Source organism: Plectropomus leopardus, chromosome 1 (genome assembly GCF_026936395.1).
Source record: "Plectropomus leopardus strain MGB_pleo_1.0 chromosome 1, ASM2693639v1, whole genome shotgun sequence".
Lineage (NCBI taxonomy): Eukaryota > Metazoa > Chordata > Actinopteri > Perciformes > Serranidae > Plectropomus > Plectropomus leopardus.
In genome coordinates, this window is record NC_142176.1 from 16,121,546 (window position 1) to 16,138,808 (window position 17,263).

Consider the following 17,263-nt stretch of genomic DNA (forward strand, 5'->3'; position numbering starts at 1 on the left):
TCTAACAGCCGTTGTTGCCACATGGTTGAAATTTTTTGCGATCAAATTGCTTTTTCAAAAAACTTGGCAAAACCCAATTTCATTTTATACAAATGTTTATTTTAGTATTTTGAATATACTGTAATTCTAGTCAGTTTTTCTATATTAAATTGACTTTTTTTATAATACATTTTACACAGATTTTGTTTCTAGATTTCCTATTCGTATTTATCTTTTATATTTATCTTTATTCTGACGTTACTTCTATTTTCAAATTTTTTTATATTGCATTGGCAATTTTTAGCATATGTTTTATACCAACTTTTATTCTTTTACAAGATTTATTTTTATTTATTATCATAATTATTATAATTATTACATACATACATACATACATACATACATACATAATTATTTTTACATATTTGTGTACACAGTTACTTTTAGTTTCAGATTTCTGTTATATTAAATTGACTTTTGCACTTTTTACAGTGCAGTATACTGGAATATAAAAAATAATGTGTATTTTGCAAGGGCATTTCTTAGTTTGGCTGTAAAGGGTTAACAGTGTCCAAAGAAATGTTACATTTTTGGTTAGACAGTAATTGGCAGTCCTTTAGCAGATGTTTTTGTGTTTCTGTTGTCACAGACCAGCAGATTAAAGCTGTTTAATGCTTGTCACTGCAGTCCGACTAAACGGTGTCAAGTCTTTACAATAAGCTCATCTCAAAGAAAGTTATCCTCAAAGTCTGGAACAAAGAGATATCCCCCTGTTTTGAAACCTGGCTTACGGAGTTCTCTAATACTTTATACATGGAGAAAATTCGATATGAGATGTCAGGGAAAGCAGGGAGATTTAAACAGATTTGGCAACCCTTCCTTGATTATACCACAGCTCTGCAAAGACCCTCATGACACCTCACTGACTTTAACTTTCAGCTGAATATTTGTCTTCATGTACTTCTCATAATGTAATATAATTTTATCAAAGGACGACCACAGAAACATACTTAACAGAGCACACTGCTCTTTTTCTCCCTCTCTCGCCTACATGTGTGGGGAGTAATGGGAGGAGGTGAATAATGTTCCTTTTTCTGCCACCTCAATGATTTTTTCTTTTCTCAATGGAAAAAAAACTTAAATAAAATATTTATAATACTGGTATGATTGACTGTAATTAGTTTAGTTTTGCTTTGGGTTCTATTTTTATTTATTTTACCTTTATTTATACAGGTAATCTCATTGAGACTCAGGGTTTCATTCTCATTGTGGATTCAATGGTCAGTCAGCATTTTCTTCCAAATGCTAAACCTGTCAGCCTGTAATTAAATAATTCCTGAAAGAATGCTGTGGAGTAATTACTGCAAACTAAGCCTTTTGAGTGCAGTCATTTGTAGCCTTGTTTACCCTGCCATGCCATATTTTATCTAGCTTGCTTTGAATCATATAATTGTAGAGACATAAACAATATTTTCAAAATCAGTGTCAATTAATGCTTTTGTATGCCAGAAGCAATAAAAAAGTAAATTAAAATTGCACTTACGCTCAGTGTACCAGTAGGGTTTCCTCAGTTTATCACCTGCAACATAAATCAGAGTCTGATAAAGTAATGCAGCACTGATATGGGTGCAGTATGTCTGTGTGGAGAGTGGTCCTACGAGGACGTTTACCTCTGGCCAGCTTACAGATCCACTCGTGTTTGGCGTCACAGGGCTGCGGCGTGAGAACATTGGTCAGGTCGCTGTACACAGCACAGTCCCTCCTGTCGTCCTCCTCGTTTTTATCCTCTATAAAGGAGGTCACCACCTGCACCACAACATACACACAACAAAACCATCATGCATTTATACTAATATTTCTGAGTGTAAAAACACGGCATGTGAGCGTACTTACAGGAGAACTATCAGACCACTCCCACGCTCCGAGATGTTCAGGGTCTCTCTTATTTAAACCTACCCAGAACCAGCGACCTTCTGTTCTAAAAAAGAGGAGCAGAACAACAAAAACACACTGCAACTTAAGTTCATCTGATCAAGTGTTTTAAACAAAATTTTTGTCAGCAATGTTGGCAACTTTTTCTTCCCAATAAGCTTACCAAAACTATCCTCTCTGGTTAGATGTAAAACACATGTGATAAAGTGGTTGTATGCTAAATTTCTTCAATTAAATTCCAATTAAATTGTGAAAAAAAAAAAATCTTGTCACTGGCCCACAAAACATGCATGCACAGAATTAACTATATCTTGGCAGCAACTCAAACAAAACCTTAGGTGTATTTTTTATCCCAACCTCCATTTCAAAAAATCATATCAGCAAGACTGTTTTAATCATCTGAAAAAAAAAATCACGAAACAGTAAGTTTAAAGTTGTAAAGCTGCAGAGGTTGTTGCATGTGCCTTTGTCTCTTATTGACTAGACTACAGCAATGGTCTTTTAAAATGTGTAAACCAGAAATGGCTTAACAGGCTCCAACTGCTACAAAATATGGAAAGAATCTGCTGTGCGTGTAGATTTAACCCTCGAGGTGTTTGTGCCTTTGCTATCAGGGCAGCTTAACTCTGGTATGATCTACCTGAGGAGCTCAGGCTAACTAAATCATGATCTTGTTTTGAGTCATGTCTTAAAACCGATTCGATGTTTGACGTGTCATGTTTTATGAGCTGCACATCCTAGATTTTTATCTTATGTTTTTGCGTTAATTGATTTAACTCCTGTATGATCTGATTTTATTATTTGTTGTACGTAAAACACCTTTTAACACAGATTTTCAAATGTGTAACACAAATAAACTTTTAGCGTTATTATTAGCAATAACATCCTAAGATATGACTAAAATGACCAATCACTTTACAAATTTCTCATCTGACTGTTTACATCTTCATATCGCCCAAACACTGCAATTCAGGAACTTGATATTTTAAAATTCATTACTTGGTTACACGACTTATTGTGGTTTCTTTCACTGGAGGCATCCTGTAGAAAAGTAATCATCTGTAGACACATTATAAAACTCCCCCAAACCACATTTCATCCTCAGGAGCCTGTAATTAAATTGTGTACCCGCTGCTCTACGCACATGAAATAAAAACACCTAAACTGATACATTTATCAGTTCCCAAAACATTCCTGCACTGATGAGGCCCAGAGGGCTGTACCAACCCTTCAAACATGGTACTGAGGAGCTGCTTAACAAACACCTGCTCCTCATAGTGGTGGAAACTGGCCAGCTGAGCCCCAAGGGCCTGGCAGAAGAAGTCTGCTTCCACCCAGGAACGTTTCATCAGGACTTTCTCATTGTGGAACACCTGGGAGAGAAACACTCACTGTCAGCTACAACAAACAACGTCAGTAAGGATTTAGATGCATCAAACAGTTTTTGTGTTACTCTTCTGTATATTTTTATATTCCGTGTGTATTTTTCAGTGATTTCAAAAATGGTTCTTTATTCATTGAGGCAGGTAAGAGCATAATGTGTCAGAATTTCAAATCCAGCATATAATATTATGTATACAGGGGGCAGACAAAAGAATAACATTACATTATAGCATTGCTATGCATTTCTGGTGAACCTTACCATGTCCATTTTTCTTTAAACTCTTCTAAAGTCAAATGATTATTTTTTGTGCAGTTTATTTTTGTAGCAGGCATCAACATGGGCTCTGGGAAAATGTGAGGGGTATGTTTCACTTCTTGACAGGGGTAAAATCAATACAGCATAATTTGATATTTTAAGTGACAATATTGTATTGATACACTGGCACCAAATATAGATTTTTTTGTTTACTATATAATTTATTAATACTGCAAATAAAAATTAAACCTTTGGTAGCCTTCTAGAATAATAAAAATCAATTGCTTTTTCAGTTAACAGAATACACTTTCCTGCAATAAAAATGACTGAAATGGGAAACTTTTTGTTTAAAACTTATTTAAAAAGTTTTCACCTTTGGGGACATAAAAAACATAAATTCCCTATAGGTGTAAATGCGATTAAGTTTGTCTGTCATTGTGTGTAAAGCCCTTAAAATCCAGTTTTACATTAAGTGTTTTTAGGGCCACATGTGATTTCTTGGCTCATGCCTGACGTATGAAAAGTTTCCCCTCTTACAAGCTGATGCATCTGGATTAAAGAGGAGCGATAAGGACAGAAGAGAAAGATGAAACGATGACTCAAAAACATGAATTGGGACAAAGAAGTGAGAGGAGCAACGAGAAAACAAGAGGGTGATCTGACCTTAAAACAGTGGAGCAGTCCAGAGTGTGATTCCCACCCTGGAGGACAGGGGGCGAAGGCATCAATGTGGTGCTCCGGCAGCTGGACCTCATGGTAGCTGCTGACGCTCTGCTTGCACACTGAAAAGGCCTTATGGGATTTGCAGTCTTTCACCTCCCAGTGACCCAAAGCCGGGCCACCCGACAAAACAACACATCCACCTGCACTGACTGAGGAAAGAAAAAGGAAAGGAGAAGGTAGATTCACATTAACCAAATCCCCAATTAAACACAATTACAATATACTTTTTCATAATAAGAAAACATAAAACTCACCTGGCTGGTGTTTGTTCCAGTTTGTGAAGGTGAGAGGCACTGAGGAACCATTGTGAGGAAGCCAGCCGTACTCTCCCCTCTTCTCCTCGTCCACAATGCCGATCCAGTAATACCGGCTGCTGTTGGCTCCGCTCTCGCTCAGCAAACTGTTGACAAACGCCTGCTCAAACCTGCCGCCACGAGGGAGAGGAGAGGTGAAAGAGGCTTCATTGTTTCCATGAATAAAACACAGTAAATCATTTGCTTAATAAGCCACCTGCTTTCCATTGTGAGGAGAGGAGCCTTGCAGTAATATCCCATCAGTGCATCCTCAAAGTTCTGCTCGTGGCTAGTCACAGTGTAGCAGGAGTGGCCATGTCGCTTCCAGCCCTGCAGTGTCAAAAAATAACAAAATCAACAAATCAAACTGCATTTGTTTCATTTCAAGCTGCAGCTTTTTCTATATTGCATAAAAAGTAGAATGACTGGCCCGAGGTTGTAGGCCTCAATAAACCAGTCAAACGTACGAATTCTTGAGTTTTGGCGTAAAACATGTTTTGTGAGGTCACAAAGACCTCTGACCACATTATTCTAATCATTTAATCCTTCAGTCCAAGTGGACGTTTGTGCTAAAATTGTTGAAATTCCCTCAAGGTGTTCTTGAGATATCATTTTCACAAGAATGGGACAAACAGATGGACGGACAACCCAAAAACATAACACCAAGCCAATGCTGTTCCTGGCAAGGAGGGTTAAAACATTATCAAGTAAAGTACATTAATAGAGGTTTTGAAATAAAATAAAATCAGACATATGATGAAGAATCCAAATAATTTAAAAACAGCCGAGGACTCGACTGCAACGATCTGATTTTTAGAAAACGTTTGATTCAATTTTTCCGCATCGGTTTTATATCAATTTTATGTGTAGCTGCGACAGAGAGAGAAATTTCTTATTCTAGTGGTGACATCATAGTGTTAGACAGCCAATTACAATGCTCGATACACAAAGAAGACAAAGACTTGAGTGATTTTTTAGTTTTTTTTAAGAAAATATTTTTGCTCAAAATATGACACACGATGTCACAGCAATAGGACAATTAGTTGGTGAGATATTTCAGTCTGGACCAAAATGGTGGACCAACAGACCGTCAAATACTATCATCCATAGAGCCACACCACTGATAGAAATACATGTTCATATTTCTCAAGTGAATGTATTTTAAAAGTTTCCAGTGACAAAACTCATGTATCATTTTGGTACAACTGTTGAAAACCTTCAAAACTACCCAGTCCTAATCTGGAGTGGCGCTTATCTATGTGTGTGTGTGTGTGTGTGTGTGTATGTGTGTGTGTGTGTGCGTGTGCGTGTTTGGTGGAGTGGTGGGGTTGTTTTGACAACTGGTGTCAATTTGCCCCCCCCTCTTCACCCCAATAACCCATCAACCCCCCATCCTCCATATACATAGGGTCCAGACACCTATACAAACATTTACAAAGAGACAAGCTTTCTTTATATCTAGAGAGTCTTGAGTCATTTTATCAACAAAAAACACAACAGTAAACATTTAGAAGAGCAGACAACAAAGACACTAAAGTGGAGAATATACTTCTGTTTGCTAAAACCCCAGCGGGAATCACAAAAGACTGTTGGATCTACTGATGTTATGTTCTGCTTTCAGGGCCATTCCCGGCCTCATGATCCAGGGCATGAAGTTGCCCAATGACTCAGGAGTCTGATATTCTTGTAAACAGATTCAGGGAGCAACATGAATGCCAGACAATACGTCAGCAGTCCAGTGAATCAGCTCATTGTGCTTCTGAGGGGGCAACTTGCTCAAAAGTTGAACTGATGCGGGCGTGTGGCTCCGCCTGGTGCACGTCCCGATCTGTATGGAGCTATTGTATCACTGCACAGCACAAAATCTGCCTGACAAACGTAAGCACACGTAACTTCAAATGCTATCGGAAGTAGATCTCTCTTTTTTTTTTTTTTTTTAATACAGAATGTGGTGAAAGAACTAAAATGTTTAAATTTTATCAAATCAACAGATCAGATTTTTATGGAAAATAATCTAATTACATATATCTTGCTTTTTTGGAGACATCAGCACTTCTTTTTCCAAAACGGAGTTGATCCTTATGGAACAATGTGAAACCAGACATCTCGTGCTGGTAGATCAGGGTTCCTACAACTTAAGGCAAGTGGGATTTAAGATTTGAGTTGAAATTTAGGACCAATTTCACAGTAGTAAGTTTTGATGGAACAAAAAAACAAAACATTTACTGATACCAATTACTTAAGATAAGGGGGAATTTTATCTTACTTTTTAAATATTTATTGTAACATAACACATGACTTTGGTGATGTTAATTCAAAAGGAATTTCATAAATTAAATCAAATTAAATTACATAAATTTATATTTTTAAGATACCCATTATTTTGAAAGATTGACTTTTTAATGCCAGTTAAGGCCTTATTTTAAGATAAATGTATTCAAAGCCTTTTAAGACTTTTTAGGGATCCACAGGAACTCTGATGTGACTTTTGCATGTTTCTAATAATAGAGCTGAGCCACATTATGAGTAAAGTCCTATTAGAGAGCATTTAAAAAGATTAAGTGTTGTGTAATCATGTAATATTTGTAATTTGATCCCATTCTACTGCAGAGTTCGGTCAAAGGTCGAGCTACTATACAGAACAGTGTTACTGCCTGGCAGGGTTTCCCTGTCTGTCATAAACCATTGAGTACATGTTGACCTGGATGTGTGTGTGTGTGTGTGTGTGTGTGTGTGTGTGTGTGTGTGTGTGTGTGTGTGTGTGTGTGTGTGTGTGTGTGTTCATGTTTGTACCTCAGGACAACCTTCATCCCAGGGTTCAGGCTGATGAACAGGATTCTGGCTTTCTCTCCTACATACAGCGGGCAGTCGCTCATCACATGACACTAACAGCCAGTTACCCTCCTGTGAAAGAAGTGATTTGAGCTGACACGATTACATGATTAACCCTTTAACACCTGGACAAACATCAGTTTTCTTGTGCTGCATTCAGACACCCTTTACTCGCATTTTAACCTCTGAAACCTGAGAAAATTGGTTTGAATTCTTTCAAATACACGGGAAAAACATAGTCAGCAACTTGGCAAGAAATGTCCTGCAAAACAAAAGTAAAAGATGATAAAAGGAAATGATCTGAAAATTAGCTGGGGGGAATTATTAGATATAAGCAAAAAATGCGAGAAAAACATATTAACAATTCTCTTAATTATATATTTAAACTGTGGTTAAGGAAAAAAAATGTATTAAATTTTCTTTTGCACTTTCTTGAGATAATTTTGTTGATATTGTTTTTTTCAGGTCATTTTCTTCAAAGTTTTTACTAATTTCTCACTAATTTTGAGCCATTTCTTGTTAAGTTTCTCATTGCCCCCATCCTGTGTTTTTGAAAGAAAACAAGCCAATTTTCTGAGATATCAAAGGGTTAATCAGTTAATTGAAAGCAACTGAATTGGCAACTATTTTAATAAATAGTTAATCACCATTTGATTAAAAGGGATTTGATGGTTCCAGCTATTCAAATGAGAGCTATAAAAAGACAGAAAGAAAGCATTTCCTTATTTTCCCCCTTAAGTGGAAATATAATCCTAAAACATTGCACACACAGGCCCGAAATACAGACACACACACAAACAGGACTAGTTGGGGGTTCAGTACTCGGTGAACTGGCACCTCTCCAGCTACAATCAGTGTTTGGTTCGTACAGGGACATGAACCCTCTGGCTCACAAGCCAAGTCCCTGCAGAATGAGCTTCTGCCGCCCCACTTATTTGTCTTAAATTACAGTTAATTGAATTTCATTGGGTTTTGAACTGCTAGTCAGACAAAACGAGATATTTGAAGATATCACCTGAGGCTCCTGAAAATTGTGATGGACATAAAGACCAAACAACTAAAGCTACAGTTGGTAACTTTAATAAATAAATAACTTTTTTTTCACATAAGTTGAAACAGTCAACATATCCACACAGCACTAAATAAACAGATAATCAGTGAAAAAAAATCATTCTCTTCTGGCTATTTGAACTCTTTAACGCAGCTGATTGGTTGAATTCCACAGTCCATAAAAAGCACAATGAGGGGGAGAAACATTTTGTTTTCATAGATTATCTGTCTCATGAACTTCTTTCAGAACATAACAACAGTTTAGCAAATATGACACAAGGATTTTTTTAATAAAAGTTACCAACTGTATCTTTAAGGAGCTACACTCACTTGTTAACTGAGCTTCAAGAGGGTTTCTACATAAAAGACCAACGCAGAGTTTCCCACCTTCCTGTCTGCTTTGACACAGAGTGTTGCATCCGTCAGGTTGTGAGGGGGGTGATACTGGTGCCAGAGCGTCAGAGTTACTGGTGAGCCATCAGACCACTCTACAGTCGGTGACGATTCGGGTTTCCAAAGACCGATCCACACCTCCATACTGTCCCCAGAGTCTGCAACACATGAGGATGCATACAAACAAATACTATTCAGTATCCCCTGGTGTTTCTCCAAAGTGTCTATAACATAGAGAACTTAATATGATGATGCTTACAGTTAGCCATGAGGTTGAGCAGCAGTTCCACCTCAGACAGGGATTGGATGCTGGTGAGGTTTGCGCCCTGAGAGCCACAGGCCCGGGACGACTCCTGCCAGCTTCCTGCTTCTGCCTCAGACAGCAGCTGGTAGCAGAAACCATTATGAGGCCACCAGCCATTAGCACACTCTGTGTGGATATACTGCCAGTTCTCTGTACAAGGGAGAAGAATCGGGAGAGCAGAGGAGGAGAAATCAGAATGGGACAGACCAGAATAACATAAACTCACAGCAGACATTGTTTTGGTCTAGCCACCAACAGCTCAATAGAGAGAAAGGTCAGAAGTTCGCTCCCCAGGTGCGGCGCAGCTGCTGAAGCCAAGAGCAACAAAGAGCTAAAAGAGCGTCTAGCACTTTGACTCATAATTCATCCCTGCTATAGTCTAGGACACCTCTGAAGGTACAGGAAAGCGGTCTACATTCATTTGTTTGTGTGTGCGCATGCTCTCACCCAGTGGCTCGGCTCTCCGGGTGTCGTTAGGCGTCTTCTTGCAGATGTAAGGCAGAGCGGACTCACAGGAAAGACTCTGCCAGTGACCCTCATGGGCTGAGCTGTACACGCCGCACTGTCCGTTGTCCTGCAGCGGGCTGGCAGGCAGAGCTGATGGGAACACAGTGACAGGACTAATGTTTTTTACTAACTCAGGTGTTTTCTTCCTCTTGCTTCATCATCGTTTAGTATCCTCCCCGAAAAGCCCCAAACAATTGTTACTGTTTCTGAAAAAACTGATTATTGTGCAGTTTAACAATTACGTCATTAAACCCTAATGTAGGGCTACAGAAATTAACTGAAAAATGATATACATTGTCATATGGCTAAGTACAATATCAAAACCACAGGAAGTGCAACTTTTAGATAAAGTTAAAATTAGTCACAACAAGCAATTATAAATGAAGCGTTGTGGTGCTACAGAGTTGCCCGCCCTAGAAATGATATTAGAGATTTAAGGGAACATGCTTGTATGGTGCAGACCCCAACATAAATCACATATTCTTTTTTTTTTTTTTTTTTTTTTTTTAGTAAAAATGAACATTTTTACTAAAATTGAGACTCAAATCATAACCCCAATGGGAATTTTTCTTGCATAAAAATAAAATGAGACACAATGCACTCATTCACAATTAAACATTTTAGATGGGGGCTGGATCCTCAATGTAAGCAACAACTGAACAGCCTTCCCGTGAATTTTTCATTTTGCCACACGGACAACAGGCAAGATGCTCTTCACAAACGGCTACTTCTTAAAAACTGGACAGTTCTTTTATTTTAATTATAACATATTGTACATATTTCATATTTATTCATATTTATATATTTCATATCTTGATTTTTGCAATACTTTTTATGCTTTTATTTTGCATTTCATTTTCTCTTCCCATTTTATGTTAAGCACCAACACACCAAAGCTAATTTTTTGTATGCAAAAACCTTGACTACAAACCAGATTCTGATTTTGTAAACAAATAAACAGTACCTGTGGTGAAATTGACCAGTGACAGAGGTGCTCCATCAGACCACTGCCACCCCCGTCCATCCTTCAGGTGGTTCAGCCCGATCCACACCATCGCTCCGACGCTTGCCAGTCGATCTACCAAAAGATACAAACACAAGAATGTCATCAACAAATCTTATCTGATTTCCATGGAATAATATCAGCTGTTCTCTCACGTCACTGTGGGATAAAAAATAATCAGGAGAGCAGATATTGATAAAATAAATATAGAATGACTGAACAAAACCTGCAAGAGCCTGTATGGTCTAGTGTAGTTCTAGTGTAGCGTTCGTGGATATAATGTTGGATGTTTTATTCAGCGGCTGACAGGTCCCTGTATGCGTTTTTTACCAGATGCCTACCTCTGATGTACCTGTGCTCTGCCAGGCTGGTGATGCTGAGCAGATTTCCTCCCTGAGCCTGGCAGGTTGACATCGCCTGACTCCAGGTCAGGATGGTGTACAGGTTGAACTGGTAACACGCACGCAGCTCCTGGTTTGACTCCCAGAAACGCTCACAGCTGGAATCTGTACAGAAAGCCACAAATTAAAACTGCAGCAGAGATCTGAGAAGAAACACAGGTACAAGTGCATTTTTTTTTTTAATTTTTTGTCATAATACTATAAAAATGGTTAGACAAGGAGCACCCTGATATTTCAGCCTGGTATGAAAAGTTAATGTTGCCATTGGTGAGACTACTACATGTGTTAAAAGGTATTTGTAAGGGGCTGCTACTCAATAGCAGTATACCTGCAAGCTAAGAGTAATAAGTATGGGAGTAACAAATATAGACAATAATTGAATACTAACCAGATCTGGTTGTGACTGCTGCTATTGCTGTTTTTTTGTTAGTTAGTTTGCTTGTTGTTTTGTGGTTTCTATTATATCTAGTTTTAATGGTTTGTTAGACACACACTGTACACTGTAAAGCCCTCTGAGGCAAACCATGTTTTGTGATAATGGGCTCTATAAATAAAACTGACTTGACTTGACTTGACACTGATATTTGGTTCAATTTAGTTAGTGACATCAGGAAGTCAGTGTCAGGACGTCTAATCACGCCAATGACAACTTGATGTAAAATACTGACGACTGATGACATTGATATTTGTTGGTTTTAAGCTCTGCGTGTAGCCAAAATCCAATGTCTTACAAACATTTCATGCCAGTGTAATGCTGATTTAGAATAACAGTTGGAAGATATGGAGACTAAAACCTAGTTAGACATTTAAAACATTGTAAACCCAATTTTCCTTCCTACCAAAATCTAACATCTGTCCAACATCTTTCTGAGGTCATAATGACATCAGGAATAAGTAGGTTTTCTTTTAATTACATCAATGTTGCGATCACAGTATATGGTATCCATCTTAAACACTGCCATCTAAAACATGAGTTTTATTTAAACATGTTTCAATGACAAATGTATTTTTTATTTACACATAACACTGCAAAACATAAGTGGACACCCAGACACTACACCCTTACGTGATCCTTGAACATTCCCGTTCAAAAGCATGGAAATGAATATCTTGCTAAAACAACCTCCAGTCTTCTGGACAGGCTTTGTTTCTACAAGATTTTGGATCATGGCTGCAGGGATTTCCTGTCACTCAGTCAAGGGAGGAGTATTGTAGTTGAGCACTCAAGTTGGGTGATGAGGTCTGACTCACAGTTTGACTTCCAGTTCATCCAAAAGATGTTGGATGAGCTCAGTTTCAGCTCTGTGCATGTCAGTTCCCACCAAACAGTCATTTCATTATGGGCCTGGCTTTGTGTATTACGATGTTAAAACTGGAGGTGTCCACAAACTACAGACTGTATAGTCTTTATACTCCTTTCTTGCTTTGGTGTGTCTGTGTTTACCTGGCACGGGACAGAAGCCCCATCTTTCGGCCTCATCGTAGCGAGTGGAGGTAGCACACCACTGAAGATGGTCCTCGCGGCCTTCAGTCGTGCACTCAGAGTACCATTTGTTGTTGTATTTAAAGGGCAAAGCGCAGGGCATCCCATGCGCATTTCCCAACAATGTGTGCGTATCTGCAAATAAAAAGTGTCACGTATGATTTTAAATGACAACGACATGTGCAGACAAGTCAGACAGACACTAAGATGACTGTTTTATGTTGCGTAAGTGTGTCAACTGTCAACAAAGAGACGAAAATAAGTCATGAAACATGAAGGAGATATGTCAGGTGTTTACCTTCGTATGGATACGAGCAGGGCCCCTCTCGGGGGGTGTTGTACCTTTTCCACTCATGATAGGAGTTTTTCTTTACCACTACCAGACGTCCAGCCACAGCCACCTTCCACTGGGAAGCTCCGTAAAGCATGTTTCCATTGCAGCGCCACCACAGCACGGGGAGGGCCATGTCACACTCGAACGTGCCAAGAGGCTGCGTTGTGTCAGAGATGTTTAGGCCCAAGCACATGCTGGTGCCCAGATTAAAGAGGCGATGACGGGAGACCCACTTCCACAGCATGCGGCGCGTGGGCCGCCCGCAGTCCTCCAGCACCAGGTTAGAGCGATCGACCGTGATGCAGCGTTTCAGTGGCTCACTCTCCAGGATAAACAGACCTTTTTCTAGAAAGAGAGGGATGAGACACAAGGAGGAGAGGAAAGGAGGAGGTGTGGAGAGAAGAAGGGTGAGAGACACAGAGGAGGAAGAGAGCAACTGATGAGAAGTTTTTAGCCACAAACATTAAATAAACTGAACCACTTGCTCATTTTCTGCATTGATTTATGGTGGAAATGTCTTTAATTTGACCAAAATAAAAGTAAAATACCTCTGCTACTTTCATGGTTATTTGGCACAAGGTCAAAACTGAGATACTGTGTTTGTCCTGTTGTTTCTCATCATATGCTATATAACTGAATAGTTTAATTTTGGCAGCAAGATTTAGTTATTAAAACTTGAATTATTCCCGAAGCCTCACATGAGTTATTAGAAAAAAGTGAGTTATAGTTTGCCTGATAAAGATTTATTAATCAATGAGATGTCTCTGTCACCATTTAAATAAATATTGAAGAATAAAGCAATGTATACATTTATTGAGTACTGCATTAAGTCTTACTCAACTTGTTATCCTGTGGTGAAAAGGTCACATATCGTATGACAGCGGACCACCACAGTGGGATGCAAAACTTTTTGTCTTCCAAAACCAATAAACATCTTTATGTAACTGGATACAATAACAAAACAGAGGATTTACACTGAATATATACAAATGTCACTGATGAAAAGGAAGAATAATCTGTCCCTTCGTGTCACTACTGCACACTGGAGAGGAATAACGAAAGTGTGTATTAGAGGCGTATTTTCAGTGTCCTCTGTGTTTATATTTGAGTGGACTAAACTTCACACAACAACCAGTGTGTGGGATTTAGGGGCATCTATTGGCAGTGATTGTATATAATATTCATAACTATGTTTGAAGTATTTTTTTTTAAATAAAAATAACAACTGTCGTGTTTCGGTAACCTTACAATGAGTCATTTACATACGGAGCGGGTTCTCTGCAACACAGGCTGCCATCTTGCTCTGAAGTAGCCCAGACCAGACAAATCAAACACTGGCTCTAAATCCAGCCATTCATTTTTTCACATTGACCACTGCAGTTCTCCTACACACTTTGCACACGGTACAAATTAAAGTTGGCTACAACCTCACTGCTAGATGCTACTAAAGCCTACAGTATTTGAGGGGGAGAAGAGAGTGTTTACAACTGATGTGGACAAAATGAGTTCATGATTATGGTGAGCTGCTGTAGGAATGCAAAAAACATTTATTATCATATTGAAATAATCTTTTAATTATTTAAAAGATTAATCAGTTATTTAATTTTTAGCATATACGATATCTCACAATTTCTCAGCACTGAGATTGAAATCGCCTCCTTTGTCCACCAAATTTCCAGAACCCAAAAGTTTTCAATTTACAATAACAGTGAACAGACAAAAATGATGACAACCAAAGAATATGGGCCATTTACTGAGTCTAATTCAACATGCAGTGATAGAAAACAGATAATGAGCATATCCACACATAACAGAAGCTGCAATCAGTGAATGCATGACGTTATTCATTGATAAACTGATTGATTTTCATTGATTATCACTCCACTAACTGACTGACTGAGGTCAACTGATCAGCTCTGCTGCAAACAGTTAAACGGGCTGCTGTTTATTCTGAGCTGCATGGTAAACATCTACATTTGTACTTTTTCTGATTTAATTTATGTTTGCTTTTAAGAATTCACCTTGGGGACAGACAACAAGGAAAGTACATGCTTGTCTTCAGTACTTTTTTTTCACAGATAATAAACATGACTGTTGGTAACATGAGCCAGGCTGCAGCAGTGGGGCTCAACAAGGGGACTCAAAGTTAGTTTGGGGTCCTCAGGAAACTACGGAATTAAAGTAAAAGTTAAATTTCAATCACGGTAAGATCAGCACAATGACATGTTGCATTCTCTACTCCCTCATACACTTCTCTGTATAGTTATATAATTATCTACCGTGTTAAAAGCACAGGGTGCAGTGTGAGCTTACTTTGCAGAAGCTCATTAACATTATTTTTTTTAAAAAAAAAAAAAAGGACCACCGAGCAGCAGCTGGAGCCAGATGATTGAACTTACTGTAAAACTCCATAAGCTGGTTTTTCTCCAGCACTTCATCGTCCTCCTCGGTGACACACAGGCAGCTTTTCGCCAACAACACAGCCACACAAACAGCCGCCACAACAGCAGCCCCCGAGTCCACAAAACGACGCGACTGCATTAACATTTCGACGGCGGGATGCGGAGTTGAAGTGCAAATGTCCGCACATGCCGAGGCTCCCGGTCACAGAGAGGAGTATTTGGGGGCTCGTTGTGTTTTTCTGCCTTCATGGAAAAGTTTGTGCCGAGAGGAGTTTTTCAGTGGGGGACCAGCGACGTCACGTCTGACGGAGGAGCTGCTGCTGCTCTCCGGACTGAAGCTGCATTCCTGCCGCCTGTTTTCACTGGGCCCGAGCCATAAAACTTTATTTACACCGAACAAACGGGCTCCAATAAACAATACACAAATACAGAAACATAGACAGACAGATAATTAGATAGATAGATAGATTGATATCTAGACAGATAGATAGATAGATAGACTGCACTTTTTAAGGTGATTGAATCAGTGGCGTAAGATAGTTTTGACGGGCTCCAGTGCACAATTTTATGATGGCCCCCACTGACAGATTTTGCACACAAACTAGCTCCCCTATCACTATATGAGATAGAATTGATTGATTGCTACAGAAAACAAGAAAAAAGAGAAAAGAAAACCACTGTGTAAGTGGGGTTTGATTTTTTGATGACATAAGGTAAATGGCAACATTTAGCCTGACCTGCATAAAACTTTTACACTTAACAAACATGATGCAATAAATAGTAAACAAATAAATAAACATAGATAGATTTTTTTATTGACTGCTACAAACTATTTTACAGTTTTGTACTTTTATGGAGTAAAATTTTGAATGAAGGACTTTTACTTGTGACAGAATATTGCCTCACTGTGATTCTACTACTTGTACTAAAGGTAAAAAAAAAAATCAGATTGCAGCTTCCTCATCTACATAAATAAATTGGAAAGCAGCAGAGGCTTAGATATCCTCACACAATCCCGAAGCTGATCAAGCTCCAAAAACACTGGATCGTACAGTCTCACACAATGCAAGTCAACAATAGCATCTTTCATTAACCACTCCTCACTCTAAATGCATAGCCTACAACTTGTGTAGTTCCCAAATTGGGAACTTTATAGCTCAATCTGTGATGATCCTGACAATGCCAGGGTAATCTTTTCAGACTTTGGAAAGCTTCTTCAAAGCCACAGAAGACTTCATACAACCTTTTTTAAAGAGACTGTTGCCTCAAAGGTCCCATCAGTGCACACAGCACACTACAGATGTCAGCTGTGATCGGTACTCTTAGGATGCTAAAACCCCAGGTTTTCTTTAGGTCATTTGATAAAACAGAACTTTATTAAGGAAAATTCTCCACATGGGCACAATTTAAGGTAAAGTAAAATAGAACTACATTTTAACACAGATCCCTTTTACAAGACAGGGCCACAACAAGATAATGTGGGCTAATAATTTGTTTAAGTGGTGCAAATTTGCGAATGTTCAAATGACCAAAACAAAAAAGAAACAAAACTGACACACGGTAAACCTGGGGATACCAGAGCCCTGAGGCAGTTTTTTCAGATGGTTATTGATTTAGCCTTGAATGGATGAATAGGAGAAAATGAAAATACTACAGTAGAGTTTAAGTACCTCAATACTCTGAATCAGCGGAGTTTAACCTGGAAATGGATAGCACTTAACCCAAAAAATAGGTGGGGCCTAACTAGAAGTTATAAAGGCTGAAATTGATGTGGGTTCATCAGAAATTGCAACTAAAGAACAATCTCAGGATTTAGCTTTGGATAATTTTGATCACAAAGATAAGAGACTTCAGCACAACTACCCAAATGAGGATTTCCCTTCATCATGAGTACAGATATTGACACACTTTTACTCCCTAACAAACATACATTTCATCTGAGTACTCAGCTAAACCTTTCTTAATACTTTCCCACTGCAACCAAAACA

At 38.7% G+C, this 17,263-nt stretch overlaps 1 protein-coding gene across 2 annotated transcripts in view; it reads right to left on the reverse strand.

Annotated features, from left to right (window-relative positions):
* pla2r1 (phospholipase A2 receptor 1) overlaps nt 1-15,601 on the reverse strand; it is a 34,750-nt gene extending 19,149 nt beyond the window's left edge. The window contains exons 1-16 of one of the 2 annotated variants that reach the window (XM_042492985.2): nt 15,273-15,601; nt 12,838-13,218; nt 12,501-12,674; nt 10,997-11,161; nt 10,617-10,730; nt 9,593-9,742; nt 9,101-9,295; nt 8,836-8,999; nt 7,360-7,470; nt 4,784-4,896; nt 4,528-4,697; nt 4,214-4,422; nt 3,139-3,284; nt 1,873-1,957; nt 1,650-1,785; nt 1,523-1,558 (exon numbers count right to left, since the gene is read on the reverse strand). In XM_042492985.2, coding sequence (XP_042348919.2) covers nt 1,523-1,558; nt 1,650-1,785; nt 1,873-1,957; nt 3,139-3,284; nt 4,214-4,422; nt 4,528-4,697; nt 4,784-4,896; nt 7,360-7,470; nt 8,836-8,999; nt 9,101-9,295; nt 9,593-9,742; nt 10,617-10,730; nt 10,997-11,161; nt 12,501-12,674; nt 12,838-13,218; nt 15,273-15,420 — 2,497 coding nt within the window. In that variant the 5' untranslated portion in view covers nt 15,421-15,601. Of the gene's footprint in view, nt 1-1,522; nt 1,559-1,649; nt 1,786-1,872; nt 1,958-3,138; nt 3,285-4,213; nt 4,423-4,527; nt 4,698-4,783; nt 4,897-7,359; nt 7,471-8,835; nt 9,000-9,100; nt 9,296-9,592; nt 9,743-10,616; nt 10,731-10,996; nt 11,162-12,500; nt 12,675-12,837; nt 13,219-15,272 lie in introns of those variants that run through there. The other variant, XM_088076382.1, reaches the window with a different exon arrangement.
* Nucleotides 15,602-17,263: the final 1,662 nt, after the last annotated feature.